Source organism: Lactuca virosa, chromosome 5, assembly GCF_052849685.1.
Source record: "Lactuca virosa cultivar CGN04683 chromosome 5, Lactuca_virosa_CGN04683_v6, whole genome shotgun sequence".
In the NCBI taxonomy this organism is placed as follows: domain Eukaryota; kingdom Viridiplantae; phylum Streptophyta; class Magnoliopsida; order Asterales; family Asteraceae; genus Lactuca; species Lactuca virosa.
In genome coordinates this window covers 330,135,489-330,150,732 of record NC_136430.1, presented here as the reverse complement: position 1 = coordinate 330,150,732, position 15,244 = coordinate 330,135,489, and the positions used below count along the sequence as shown (strand labels likewise).

Genomic DNA, 15,244 nt, shown 5'->3' with positions numbered 1-15,244 from the left:
TTAAAAATAGTAAAATTTTAAAAATCAATAATTTTTTTAAATGAATTATATATAAAAAAAGAACTATAAATTTTTTAACCTAAAAAATCAACATTTTAGGTGCATATATGTATATTTTTTCAAACGTGTATATATATATATATATATATATATATATATATATATATATATATATATATATATATATATTTGTTATACTATAATATTCGTAAGTAAATAATAAAAAAAACTATTTTCATTTACCAATCTATAAACACAATAGTACAAATATTTTATTCGATACAAAATAAAATATAAAAAACAAAAATACTACAAAAATTTCAAAGCGTTATCATGTCTTCGCGTCAAGATTTTCATATTTTTTTTATTTATCACTTTTCACATCTTCAATATTTTTCACAAATTCTTTTAAATCTACAAAATAAATAAATAAATAAATAAATTGATTAATGCAAGATCACTCAGAAAAATGCATATGTATGTATCGTGTAAGATTCACATGTGATTATATCATGTAAAATTCATACGTGATTATATAGTGTGATATTCACATGTGATTGTATCTTTTAAGATTTAAATGTGAAATTAAGAAGATTTAAAAAAAAAAAATTAACGAAGAACACTCACACAAAATGCATGTGTGCATATAGACTAAATTCATATGTGATTTACATGTGAATCGTATGTAATTCACTCGTGATTTACACGTGAATCATATGTTAATTACATATGAATCACATGTAATTCATATGTGAATCACATGTAATTAATATGTGACTCACTTATGATTTACATATGAATCACGACACACTTGTAGCCTCATTTCTTATTAATTACTAAAATATTATGCCAATACTTTATTTAATATTATATTATATGAATAATGGAACAATAATAAAGGCATGCATGCAGTGTATTATTTATTACCTGGTTAAGTAGAGTACTCTTTCCACGACCATTCAACTCAATTTTTACAAGTTTGACATCACTTTCGATCGATATGTTAGCTTTTTTTAAAAAGAACCTGGTTAACCACAAAACCAACACATGGTTATATATTTATCAAAAAGAAAATAAAAAGTCTAATCTTTCAATCATTTTGATCTTATTATTAGTCGATTACATTGTCTTCGTAGCTAAATTCTAGATTCTTAATTGTCACAACAGATCTTCCACTTATTCCATGTTCTGGAAATCTGATCTTCATTTGTTTTCGGATGAATGACTCATCAACTTGTTCTTCCTCCTAAAGCTTTTTTAGTTTCAAAAAGATAAATTTGAAAAAAAAGAGAAAAATCATTAGTATTTTAAACATTTGATTATGAATTCATGATTCATATAAGTTTTTTACACTTATTTACACTGAAGATTATAGTCGATCCATCATTACTGTACAAATATCCATTAATTCCACCAACCAATGTGGCATCAAAACCATTTTCCATTAAATTATTCGTAAAGAAGACAAGATCAATGATGACACAAAAGGCAACCATCATCTATTACAAATCACTACCAAATCGTCCTAAAAAAACAATTATACAATTTTCTTTTTTAATCATTTCAAATAAATAATCCAACAACCAAAGGTCCAATACTAAAAGTCCAATACAAAAAGTGCAAAAGATATCTATATAATCCCAATTCCACTTTAGACTTTCTACCGCTTACTCCATTCATTATACATTTCTATCGATTCTTCTAAAGTTGCATGATATCACAAATCACCCACAACTTTGATGAGACAAATGGAGTATATGGTAAAGGTTAGCAAAAACAATGAAGACCAATTCTTCTTCTTCTTCTGTAATCATCACCCCTACCCACAAATCCATAAATTAAATTTTTTTTTCTTTCTGTTCAGTAATATCATCACATCACCCCTACCCATCCCACAAATCCGTGAATTAAATTTTCTGACATATGTGTAATGAATCAAAATGTGTAGTACATATCCCAATCCTACCCCATACTCACCTCACCTTAGGACTAATAAGGTATTACAACATAGAAAAACAAAAATAACTACAATTACAGGAAGGAATTCCATCATTGCATTCACTAAAAATCAATACAAGAAGATCAAACCAAAATTATTGTAATCCATCTATAAAATCGCAATGTGAGAAAATTAAAATCCCATAGAATGCAACACTTAGCGAGAACTAAAACAACAAACTCGAATTAATAACGAATTAATAACTGATAATTGAAATTAACAAACGAAACAAATACAAATTCGTTTTTTTGTCCAGTTCAAGTGTCGATCAAATGATTAAAACTGCAAATCATATGCTCCATGTAAAGTTTTTTCACATCACTTTAAATCATATATTAAAAGAACTGGTTTATTTTCTGTTTCAACAAAAGGATGATAGAGATGAACGGTAATCAGACGAACCTCTAGATGATTGTGATTTCATTCGGCAATACCATCTTCACCTTAAAATTGTCGTTCTTAAACAACCTCTCAATCCTCGATAATAGCTTCCTCAATAAAGTCGTGTTTCGGATCCGGTGCATCGTTGATAATCACGGCCAAAAACAAGGCCCCGCCGATCTGGTTCATTACGTGGAATTGCAGATCCACTGTCGAAGGGTAGGTGTAGACGATCGAGATGGAATGGGCGGAATGTCATCAATCTGTTGATCCATAGCACAACGTTGACCTGTTGATTCTTTGATTCCTCATCGATGATGTAGAGATTATGGAATGCGGATGGCCGTAGGAGAAATGGTCGAAAGTTGGATAAACAGGAGAGAGACAAGATGAAGGGGAAAGAGTATAAGGAAAGGGTTTGACCAAAATCAGGTATAAGTTTATCTCATCCCTAAAATGCCCTCCGATCATTTAAATGAGATACCCCTGTTGTTTTTTTCCAAGTTTTTACAAAAATGTCACAAAACATCTTGACCTTCTATTATTTTGATCTAATGGTTACTGTTTGGTTCTCAAGTTCTTGGAAAACTATAAGTTCTCAAATGATCTTTCCTCTCTCTCTATATATATATATATATATATATATATATATATATATATATGTCAATTCAATGCTAAAATTATTTGGACTTCATGAAATAAAGACCAATACCCACCAAAAACAATCGAAGGCAGCGTGAGCCTAAGAAGCTTAGCCAACTTGTATACACAGGTTGATAATAGCCAATTTCTTTAAGAACTTTGGACTTCATAAAAGGAAGTCTGCCGTCCACTAAAATTCGTATCATAGGCTGTTAGGAACCTTTAAAACATAAGTTGTATTTGCAATCACAAGTGAAATAAAATCCGTCAATTTATTTGTAAAGCACAAAGTGCTATATTTTGATTTTCATAAAAAGAAACCAATGTCCGCCAAACCCATTGAATAGACAGAGGGGAATTGAAGTACTCGAGTTACAATTGTGATTACAGGTGATGATGAAAACCATCAATTCAGAATATGTAACATGTAACAAACTACAACTAAATTTCTTAAGATGAAAACCAACACCCAACATAATTTGTTGAATAGTCTGTACGAACTTAAGAAATTTAGGTAAACCTGTAAGAACAAGTTAATGAGTCGTCAAATTCTTTAAGATCTTTAGAATTCATAAAAAGAAGCCAAACGTCCATCATCATATTGAATAAGAGATGAGAAACCCACGTAAACCATGTCAACCCCAACTAAAAACGTCCATCATCATATTGAATAAGAGATGAGGACCCCACGTAAACCAAGTCAAACCCAACTATATGGGAACAAAAATATCAACCATAAAGTTTAAGATCTATCACAAAAAGTTAACTTAAATCCATATTTTTAAGCTAAAAATTATATAAAATTTTAGTATTCTAGGGTAAATATAGGGTTTTAATTCATTTAGTTATCGCAAAACGAGCACTAAATGCGTTGGTAGCTTAAAAAATAAGGGTTGGGGAAAAAGTTTATGTATGGGGCACAATACTAATTTTCTGGGTCTTAAAAAACCTTTGATTACGAGTTTGGATTTGTTTATAATAAAAAGTATGTGAGGAAATATTCATTTTGATATATGTGCAGTTCTTTCAATTTAATTATTTATAGTTCGGCAAGAGGTGGTAGGTGGTATTAGGTCTGATTCTTTAGTGTTTGTTAAAACTAGTGGCGGTTTACTGACAACACCTACTATGTCTGTTCGCAGTGCAAAAAATTTTGAATTTTTCTTTTTTCTACTATAAATTGTTTCACCAACAACACCTACTACGGACCGACAACACTTGCTATGGAATCTTGCGTTCGTCCCGGTTAAAACCGATATTGTTTGCACAAAAAATGTGGTTATTCTTGATTTTAAATGCTTCAAGTTGAACGTTTATGTCCCACAAGATGATTTGAGTAAAAGATTACTTTGGAACTATCTTGCTTCTTTCATGAATCGATGAAAATGCGTTTTATTATATTCCTCTATGATAATGTTTTTCACAATGCTACATAGAGTGATAGAGGTAATTGGTTAATAATCAAGGTACATAAAGGAGTAAGCTTGACATATTTTTACTTCCCAAAGAAATTAAACCTTTGTTCATGAATATCTATGCTAAAAATTTGGATCAAAATCTTTTGGATCATAGCACAAAATTTGCAAAAATGAACATTTGGATTATGGGTCAAGCCATTTTAAACCTTACAATCCTTGGATGCACTTGACGACCCCTCCTGTGAAAACCACATCTTCTCTCCGCCTCAGAACCCTAGCTTTATAGATCGATGATTGTTTATCCGACCAACATTCCCACCTCTCTTTCACATACAACCCTCTATTTCTGGTTTTTAATTTCTTGGTGGGGATTTGGCTTCTAACAAATCCCAGATAGGATGCGATTTTGTGAATGCTTTTGTGTGTAAAACCTTAGTTCTGCATATCGATGCTCATATATGATTTGGGTTTCATTTTTCTGGTCAATTTTGACTTTTAACTTTTCATGTTTGATTTTTATGTTCTAAAATTCTGAAAAAGAACAGAGGTTCGACCATTTGAAATTCCAAAAAAAAAAATTGGTTGTGATTTGTTTGGATTTATTTTGATTTAGTGTTTGGTTTATTTTTTAGCATGACTTTTCTGGGGTCGGGTGTTTATTTGTTTCCGACAAGAGGTGTACGTTGTGGTCGATGGCAGATGGTGGGTTAGGGTTAAAGAGTGAGGGGGATGAAGGTGGGTCTCACTGATGGTGTAGGTTATAGATTTATTTTTCGGTTTCGGGTGGCAGTTTGGGATGGTTGATGGTGGCCGGTGGTCGATGTTGGCCTGGTGGTGGGAGTAATCGAAGTGCCAGTCGGAGTGGGATCATGAGTAGGAATGCAAGTGGGCCCCACTTGCCAATAGTTTATTTTCTTTAATTAAAAAAAAATATTAAAAAATAATTATAAAACTATAAAAGAAAATATTAAGGGCATTATAGTCATTTCAGGGATGTCAGAGACGGACCATGCAACAAAACGAAACCATAGGGACGGTCCAAGTGCAAAAAAACCGTTAGAGACAAAACATGAAATTTTGGCAAACCATAGGGACGATTTTTGTAATTTGTTCTAGAAGATACTTGGATATCAAATCTTAGTCAAGTCAAAAATCTGTTTTTTCTAATATTTTTAATAGAAAAATCAACATTTTTTGGGTGTTCAATTTTTCCAAAGAAGTCCTAGATTCAAAATATAGAATTGGCTCAAAACTCTTCCATAGAAATCAAATTGCATAAATTTGGTTGATCAAGACTACCTACATTATGATCCACAATTATTAATGAGCGTAAATGAAATATGACACATACGTAATGGATCATCTCGTAATTCATTGATCATATATTATACAAAATAGATAAAATAAAGGAATTAACAAAACAAAAGCATATGCGATCTTTATATTGGGGCCAACCCACGATAAATATGATATATCCCCTTTTGTCTGGTGGACGCTATCATAACATGGATAAAAATTAATTAATCCGACGACATAAGGTAATTCCATCACCAACAGGAAGCATGCATATCTCAATCCTTGGATCAACAGCTAAGGCTTTGTTGAGTTCCAACACAAAATCTCTGTAATACCTTACGTACTTTCTCATTGGTGCATCTGGTGGGGCAACCACTGAACCATTCCATAGGGTGTTATCGTAACCAATCAAACCACCGACTTTTACTAAATCGATCAACCTTTTATGGTAGTTGATGTAGTTGTCTTTGTCAGCATCAACAAATACAAAGTCAAATGTCCCATGATATTTTCCCTGAATATTCATCAACCAAAAGTCAGATAGTAATTAATGAATGTTAGTGTGTACTACATCGTCAAGATATAGTTATATATGGTGTCTAAATCTAAACTTGCGTACATACAGTAAACTTAAGAGTTCACATATATATTTTACAATTATAAAATTTCTAGAATATAAAAACAAAAATTAATATAACGATTTAATTATTGTACTTACATCTGCAATCATTTCATCGAGGACCGGTAAGGCAGGGCCTTCTCTAAAGTCGATTTTGTGGGCGACTCCAGCCTTCTCTATGATAGGGCGTCCCAACTCATAGTTATCTCTATTTATATCCATTGCTAAAATCTGTAACAATAATAGATCAAAAGTTTATATCATAAATTCTAAATAAATAAATAAATAACTCTGGTTTAAAACAAATTAAGTAATATCTTGTAATTATTGGTAATTGTATATTAAACAAAATAGTTCATGTACCTTGCCATCATCAGGAAGAGCAAGGGCCGTAGCAAGAAGGGAGTAACCGGTGAAGACACCAATCTCCATGGTGTTCTTAGCATTCACTAGTTTCAATAGCATGTTTATAAACTGTCCCTCATCTGCTGATGTTGTCATCAGATTCCTAATGTATTTAATATAAGTAAATAAATTAATAACTATTAATTCTAAATAATCGATTAAAGGAATGGTTTGTAGTTGTATAATATGTTTATAAACTGTCCTTTATCATTATTATAAGTTTTTATTTTCAAATAAAAATATATATAATATATAATAAAAAAAATTGGATAATATGCAGCTGTCCACTTTGCCCCTCAACGCCCCATATATAGTTCTTTTAATAAAATAATTGTTTCCGTTATACATAAAAGTAAAATAAAATAAAAATTTGTTGCTGTTCTAAATTATTGTTCCTAGAAGTTATTTTAGAACTAGTACTTAAATATTTCGTTTGGTAAATTTTGTTTATCTTTTGCAACATGATGTGCCCACACTTTTTATTTTGCGGTTGAGGGACATCCAAAAGATGGTATATATGTACTAATTTTTAATACTAAATTTTTTTTCTTACATTTAAAAATATTTTAAATCTTTATAGTGAATGTCCCTCCCTGCCACGTGACTTCATATAACCCAACATGTTAATCAAACTGCAAAATAACTCAAATTTGTGTGTTATTGTAATTGTTAGAGTAAATTACATTTTTAGTCTTTAATTATGGCTGATTTTTTCAATTTTGGTTCTAAAAAATATTCTCTTCTATTTTGTTCCCTATTTAATGTTTTGTAACGCTTTTCAATTTATATTCCAAGTAAAATTCCTATATTTTGGGACAAATTTTACAAAAATAAGCTATATTTATGACAAAAAGATAGCCATTTTACTTAGAAAAAACAAAACGTTGCAAGAAACTAAAATAGAGACTAAAATCACAAGAAAAAACTTTTTAGAGCAAAAAAAAAGTAGTGATTCTCATAAACCAAAAATGTAATTTGCTCTAACTTCTATTGTATTTAATTTGCACTTGTTTTGAACTCATCCAATAATGGATGCACACGAGACTTACCATGGATGTTTTGCCGTGACCTCTCTAAGCTCCTTCAAGGGTCCCGGTTCTCGTGGATACACACTCGTTTCAAGAATATACTGTAAAACCATGTAAACAGAAACTTGAATCGATTATTTTTATTTCCATAATCATCATCTTTACAGTAAACAAATTACAACGTACCTGATAAAGAGCATCGCTCTGCAAAAGACTCTTGTGGCCAACCTCTTGGTGCTTGCTCACTTGCTTTTCGTTACCTGACTCAGTTTTAGTCTCTCCATCTAGTGCCATTTTTGCTCGTTTCTTCCTTCAAGGATTCTTTTTCTTGAAGAGAAAATGAAAAGTATTCTTTTTCTTGGATAGGTGGGAAAGCTGTTGAACCACTAACCTGAGTTTCCAAAGCATCATAAGGAGTATATATATATGGTTGTGGAAGTTCCGTTCAAACAAAGAAATTAATTTAAATATTCATATGAATATTTCAAGAAAAATGAATAACTGCTTTAAAGGGTTATAATACATACTATGACTACAAATACAATGTCAATTGGCACCTAATAATTAATAACATACTTAATGATAATTATGGTTTTAATAAATAAAATATTTATATTAATAATTAATAAAAAGAAAAATATGGTTATCGTATAAAATTATTAAAAACTTCTCTAAAGCATCGTTCAAGACAAGTTTCCCACGATAATGAATTGATGGGGCACCACACAGTAGGGTCCAATGGAACTCACCAACCCCCGACCGGGTTTGTAGCCGGTTCACGAACAAGTTCATTATTTCCCTCATAAAATTTATTTTTTGAGTTTTAACAAATTGGTATAATATTATAAAAACCTTAGCAAACGTATTTTTCCATATAATGATATTTAGTTACCTAATTATTATATATACATATATTTTTTTGTATAATTTTATTTAGAGTTTGTTGAATATGTGGTTGTTATATACCTAATATTAGGTATAAAATCATCAAAAACTATATAGTTTTAACAAAATTCAGTCCAATCTCTCTAACATCTTTTTCGTATATTCTATTAGAGCTTATGCTAGGCTTTGTATATATTTTTTAATAGAGTTTTAAAACTTTAATTTTGCACTACAATCCATGTATAAAAATATTTTACCAATTACCTGTAGGTCTCCATATTAAATTTTAATATATAAAACTATAGTGAAAGATTGAAAATGTTCATTTGAAAAACTCAATAAACATCTTCCTATAACCCATCGAAAAGAACAATGCAAGTATACATAGGATATGTGTCGGAGGAAGTTATGAAGCCTACTAGAGGTCTAATAAAAATAACAGATTTGAAATACATACATGTCGGGGATAAATCAAGAAATCAGAAATAATATGAGTTCAAAAGCAATATAAAGAAGCTAACTATGTGTAACACCCGGTTCCATATATGAATTTCAATTGTTTAATTTTGAGAAATTTGGGTGGCCACGACATGGTGAAGGGATCACCACAACGTAACAACCCTGCATTAAGTGTATGTTTCATTTGGACTGTAACACCCTTAATCCCTGTATTTTCCATTTCTACCCTTAACATGAAATTTTGTTGCAAAATTGGTCTCATGGTTCATTAATGAGAAACACGCCTTTTGTTAAGTACGATGGGCGTACACTTATGTACGCTGCACGTACGTGGTCGATGTTCAAACCCTAATTTTTAGGGTTTGAGCCCTATTTAAGCATCATTAACTCCCAAGATCTCTTCCCATCATCAGCCTCCATTGCACACTTCGTCCCTTACAAACCCTAATCTCCATTGGTGGTGTTTTGAGCTCATTTTGGTGTTTGGTATCCATTGTGGAAGGAAAGAAGCCATTGGAAAGCAAGGAAGGAGCTCCAAGCTTTAGAGATCTGAGTTTTACACCCCTTGAGCAACCTACAGAAGGTATAAAGTTATGAACTTGTTGGTTATCTCATTAGATCTTGCTAGATGTGGAGTTTTGTGCTTTTTAGTCCCATATTCTTGGTATAAGTGAGTATGGAATACTCTAGACCAAATGAGTTGTCCTTTTGGACGTTTTGGAGTGTTTAGAGTTATAAAAATGGGATCTTGACCCTTCACTTTCTTCCATGCATGTTTTATGTGGCTTAGAATATTGTGAGATGTTAGGGTTTAAGATTTGGACACCTTATAGTCATCAAAGGCATAAAGTTGGAAACTTTATGACCTAGAACAGTATTTGGAGCTAGATCTGAGTTTTAGACGAGGTGTCTTAATAGATTAAGCACTTAATAAAAGAGAAACGGTGGAAGCTGAGTACGCTGGGCGTACTTAAGGGTACGTTGCACCTACTTGGTCGAGACCCCATAATCTGGCCAAAGGAATGCACTACGTAGGGCGTAATTGCTAAGTACGCCGAGCGTACTCAATCTAAAGTTTGACTTCTTTGCCTTTTTGACCATTGAGCTACCATGATTTTGACCAAGATTGACCTAGGGGTATTTTAGGTATTTTGAGCAGTAGTTTGAGACTAGGTTATTGTTTGTTGTATAGGTAATCTGTAGAGTCAGTAGTTGGGGATGTGATCTGTTTAACTATCTTTTCAGACTGTGAGGTGAGTCTTTCTCATTGTACTTGTGGGTCGAAAGCAACAAGGCCGCCCCACTGGATTTTGTATCCTGGTATATTGGATTGATGTTATGATGAGTATGTGCTAGATTGGTAGATGTGTATGATTACATGTGTTCACTGAGTATGCATTAGATTGGTAGATCTATATGATTACATGTGTTGGTGGTTATTGATTGTTATTGTATACTTCAAAATGTTATGGTTTGTTGGGTTGACGCGGTCCTGCTTTGTGCTGAAGGCCAAAACACCAGGAGTGGTCCGGATAGACTAAAGGCCTGCAAGGCGGTCCAGTCAGACCGAAGGCCCGGAGAGCGGTCCGGATAGGTTGTAGGCCCTGCGAGGCGGTCTAGTCAGGCTGAAGGCTCATATATGCATTCTGTTATCTATATTGGTTGTGTGTGTGTGTAACACCTGTTTATTTATTAGTTAAATAAATAAATTAATGAACGAATGGTACCCTAAATTAAATAATTATATATGCAGGGTGTTGGGTTCGAGGAGTTAATTACCACAATTATAGAAGTTGGGGGTTAAAATGTAAGTTTCAGATTTATTTTGTAAGTATTTATGGAAGCAGGGGTGAAATTAGTAAATATTGAACATGAATTGTAAAGAATTATAATGCTGAGGGATAAAAGGGTAAAATTAGGACTCATTTTGAAAGGTATAGGAGGAGGAGGGGCTGGTTGTGTCGTTATGGGAAGATGTTTCATATAACCGGGTATATAGCCTCTCCATTGTTCAAACCCTAACCCTAATACTCAACCTATTCATCAGCCGCCACTCTCCCACCCTTATGTCTCCCCATTGACGACGCCAACATGCTACCTCCGATCAGCCGCCGGCGACTAGGACCACCGAAGCCAACAGTCGTGCCCCATCCTCCTGACCGAGAGATCTGTTGGAGACTAAGTCGGAGCAAGGGTCCCTAGCCGCTGCAACCATTGGAACGACTTCAATCGCTGCTGCTTCGCCTGGGGTTGCCTCCGTCGCAGCCCCGCTACCGGAAACGACGTGTTCGCCGAGATGGCTGCCAAGACCGACGACCGAGTGGGGTTTTGCTGCTGCGAGGGTCATGAGTGACCGGAAGATCGATGGTAAGCCCATCTGCCGCCATAGAGCCACTATTCGTCGCTTCTGCTGATCATTTCTGTTGTCGACCAGCTGCCTACCGCCGTTAACTGCCGATGCTGTTGCCACCATCTCGTATTGCTGTCATCGCCACCCACCGTAGGTGGGTGTTGGGTATATTTGTCCAAGCAATAGGATCTGTGTGCGTGTTTTAGTGCATGTAAGTGTGTGTATTGCTGCTGTGAGAAGGTGTTGTATGGGTTGTTTGGCCGGAAATCATGAAAAAGGCCACCACCACCACCGTGAGGTGGTGGCTGCCACCATGCACCACCGTGTTTTTGTGTGTGTGTTAGTAGGTGTGTGTGTTTATTTGAGATTTAGCATTGTAAAGTGTAATTACAAATTGGAATAATGAAAGGAAAACTGAAAACCACCACCGTGAGGTGGTGGCTGCCGCCTCCTGCCGCCACCAGCCACCGTGTCGGGTGGCGGTGTGCTTTGATGGTGTTTTGACTCGTTTGGATGTTTGGACAAGGGACTAAGAAACCCTAATGAGCCCAATGAGGCTTAATGGGCTTAATAAACCCTAATGGGCCCAATGAAGCTTAATGGACCTAAAAGCCCAAACAGATGACTAATGGGCCTAGTGAAACCTTAATGAGTCTAATGAACCTTAATTGATCAAAATACATATCAATTGGGCCTATTGGGCTAAGATGGGGTTGGAAACCCTAATTAGGGTTTAGAAAACCCTAATATTGGATTTATGGGCTTGGACTTATTGAGACCCACTTTTAGGCCATTAGAATGGAATTGTGTGATTAAGCCCAATCACACCATATGACTTATTTAGAAGAATGATGGACTTAATGGATTAAGTCCTTAATGGATTAAGTCTTTAATGGGTTAAGTGAGAAACACTTAACCCTAATCGTCATTTTATGTGAAAACCCTAATTTCACTTGGGTTTATTGTTGGGCCTTTCTATTGGGCCTTGATGATTGGGTTATTAATGGACCATCCAAGATCAAGCAAATGGACTAGAACAATTAATGGGCTTTGAGGTAAGGCCCATATGAGGAGTTGGGCCCAATTTGGAAAATTGGGCCATAGTTTGGGCCTTAATGATTATATGATATTGGGCCTTAGAATAAGACCATGTATAGGCATGGGCCCAATTTGGAAAATTGGGCCATCTGTTGGGCTTTGATTTCCTAGTTGACTTTGGGCCTATGGATTGGGCCTTGGGCTTGTATAAAGCCAAGCTTGGGGTAAAGTAGTAATGACCCCAAGTATGTACTTATGGTTATGTAGTGGAACCCAATTATTAATTGGGTGATGTTTTGATATTGACAGATCGGGATTCTGTCATCCAGCAGCTGGGGTTGTGTCTTCGGTACTTCAGCAGTGTGAGGTGATTTACCTTCCAGTAGCGGTGGGTCTACGGCCACAATGCCGGCCCACCAGTAGGAGTTGTATGTTAGATGATTGTCTTTGTGATATTCATCTAGGTTTGCTGCTACCTGATATGTTTTATGTTCTAGCATGTTATGATGTTATATGATAGTGGTAGTAGGGGGGTGAAATAGTCCCCGGTTACCGGTCGATAGGACCGAAGGGGTAGTTTAGTACCCAACCATGCTAGCCAGATTATGATATATGTGATATGATATTATGTGGTAGTAGTAGGGGGTGAAATAGTCCCCGATTACCGGTCGAAAGGACCGAAGGGGTAAGCCAGCACCCAGATATTGTAGGCAGTATGTGATTTATATTTATATGCTAGGGTTTTATGTGGTAGTGGTAGGGGGTGTAATAGTCCCCGGTTACCGGTCGAAAGGACCGAAGGGGTAGGCCAGCACCCAGATATGCTAGGCAGTATGTGATTTATGTTTATATGCTAGGGTTTTATGTGGTAGTGGTAGGGGGTGTAATAGTCCCCGGTTACCGGTTGAAAGATACCGAAGGAGAGGCCACCTCCCGGTTACCGGTTGAAAGATACCGAAGGGGTAGGCTAGCACCCAGATATGCTAGGCAGTCACCGGTCGAGAGGACCGAAGGGGTATGCCAGCACCCAGATATGCTAGGCAAGGTCACCGGTCGAGAGGACCGAAGGGGTAGGTCGGGCACCCAGATATGCCTGGCAGTATGTATGTTATATGATTATATGGTATGTGGTATGATGGGGGAACTCACTAAGCTTCGTGCTTACGGTTTACAGTTTTGGTTTCAGGTACTCGTTTTCAAAGGAAAGGAGCCGGCTTGATCGCAGCACATCACACTATGTTTTCCGCACATGAGATCTTTGGGATTACACTCTGATACGGTTTTATGATAATATGTTTTGATTATTGACACTTTGGTTTTGACATGAGATATTAATATGAATGTTTTTATACTGTTGGTTTTATATAATAACTTAAATTAAATGAAATTTTTGGTCTTGAATTTTGGATGTTACAGTGTGGTATTTTGGGGGAACTCACTAAGCTTTTTCTTACGGTTTAAGTGTTATCTTTCATGTACTTCAGATGAACGGGGGAAAGCAATGGCGTGATCGTGCACATCTTTCTGATTTTTATGATATTTGATTTTGGGATACTCTGATTCGTGATTATTACTTTTGGAAACTACGTTTGTAAAATAATTATGGTTTTTGGTTGGAATTTAATAATGAAAATTTTACCTTGATCTTTGGGATGTTACAAGTTGGTATCAGAGCCCTGGTTTGAGAGAATTGGATGAGCATTCGTGTGAATCCAAACTCAAACTAAGGATTTGTAAAAGTTTTCAAAAAAATTTCAAAATTGTTTTCAAAAGTAACCAAGGAAGGATGATATGTGTACGATCAGCCGGAGAAGGCCCAGATGACTCGGTACTTGAGCATGCTCACGACGGATATTAGACAGTTTGTATCTACCTAGCGATACAATACCCTCGTTGAGCTTCAGGATGCCACGATGAGGCGAGAGATGAGATAGAGACCCAAATGAGGGAGCAGTGTCAGGCTTCGGTTTAGTCCCAGCCTGCAGCAAAGCAGTTCAAGCCCGCTGATTCACGATCAAGAAGTCAAAGGAGCCGCACTTGTGGCAAGTGCGGCAAGGTTCATGAGGGTGTTTGTCGATCTTCTTCTTCTGGATGCCATAAATATGGCAAGGAGGGGCACTATACGAGGGATTGTCGCCAGCGGGCCCCAACACTAAGCACCAATATTTGTTACCATTGTGATCAGGTGGGTCATGTGAAGGTCCAGTATCCATTGCTTGCTGCCAGGCCAACGCAGGCTCCAACCCCGACTACTTTGAGGATCATGGATGGACGTCGGGGTAGGGTGGAGCCTCCGAGGGCTCGATGTCATGATTTCTAGCTCACAGCGGAGGAGGCCAAGGCGGAGCCAGACGTCGTTACTAGTATGTTTTCATGTATTATTCTATCAATTATTTTATGGTATGCTTATGTTTATGATTCTTCTAGGTACCTTCTTAGTGAACTCTTTGCCTTCTCTTGTTCTTTTTGACTCGAGTGCGAGTCGGTCTTTTGTGTCTCAGTCTTTGAGTAGGAGTTTTGATATGACTCTCGGAGAGTTGGAGTGTCTGCTGCGGGTTTCTATCGCCAACAAACACGAGGTTTTGGCATCGAGCGTTTATCGGGGTTGTGTTTTGGAGATTTTCAGGGTGTCTTACCCGATTCACCTGATCCCTATCCCCATGGGGGATGTGTGCGTGATAGTAGGGATGGACTGGTTGAGCAGGTTTGGTGCGATGATTGATT

The 15,244-nt window shown here is 35.8% G+C and overlaps 1 protein-coding gene and 1 long non-coding RNA gene across 2 annotated transcripts; both read right to left on the bottom strand.

Annotated features, from left to right (window-relative positions):
* Positions 1 to 217: 217 nt before the first annotated feature.
* On the bottom strand, positions 218 to 2,807 carry LOC145112412 (uncharacterized). The gene is made up of 4 exons (XR_013710522.1): positions 2,402 to 2,807; positions 1,124 to 1,252; positions 928 to 1,024; positions 218 to 414 (listed from the first exon to the last, which is right to left on the bottom strand). It is a non-coding gene; the product is annotated as an uncharacterized LOC145112412 (long non-coding RNA).
* Positions 2,808 to 5,788: 2,981 nt separating this feature from the next.
* On the bottom strand, positions 5,789 to 8,180 carry LOC145115510 (caffeoyl-CoA O-methyltransferase 5-like). The gene is made up of 5 exons (XM_079051806.1): positions 7,975 to 8,180; positions 7,810 to 7,889; positions 6,719 to 6,863; positions 6,455 to 6,586; positions 5,789 to 6,250 (listed from the first exon to the last, which is right to left on the bottom strand). The coding sequence occupies exons 1-5, from the start codon at positions 8,080 to 8,082 to the stop codon at positions 5,957 to 5,959; spliced, it is 759 nt and encodes a 252-aa protein (XP_078907932.1). The 5' UTR covers positions 8,083 to 8,180; the 3' UTR covers positions 5,789 to 5,956.
* Between the last annotated feature and the right edge of the window lie 7,064 nt (positions 8,181 to 15,244).

Excerpts from the sequence above, each read along its gene's own strand:
- LOC145115510 (XM_079051806.1), bottom strand. The coding sequence starts at position 8,082 with ATGGCACTAGATGGAGAGACTAAAACTGAGTCAGGTAACGAAAAGCAA. Across the intron at positions 6,864-7,809 it reads GTCACGGCAAAACATCCATG|GAATCTGATGACAACATCAG; the intron begins GTAAGTCTCGTG and ends TAAATACATTAG. Across the intron at positions 6,251-6,454 it reads TCGATGAAATGATTGCAGAT|GGAAAATATCATGGGACATT; the intron begins GTAAGTACAATA and ends ATGAATATTCAG.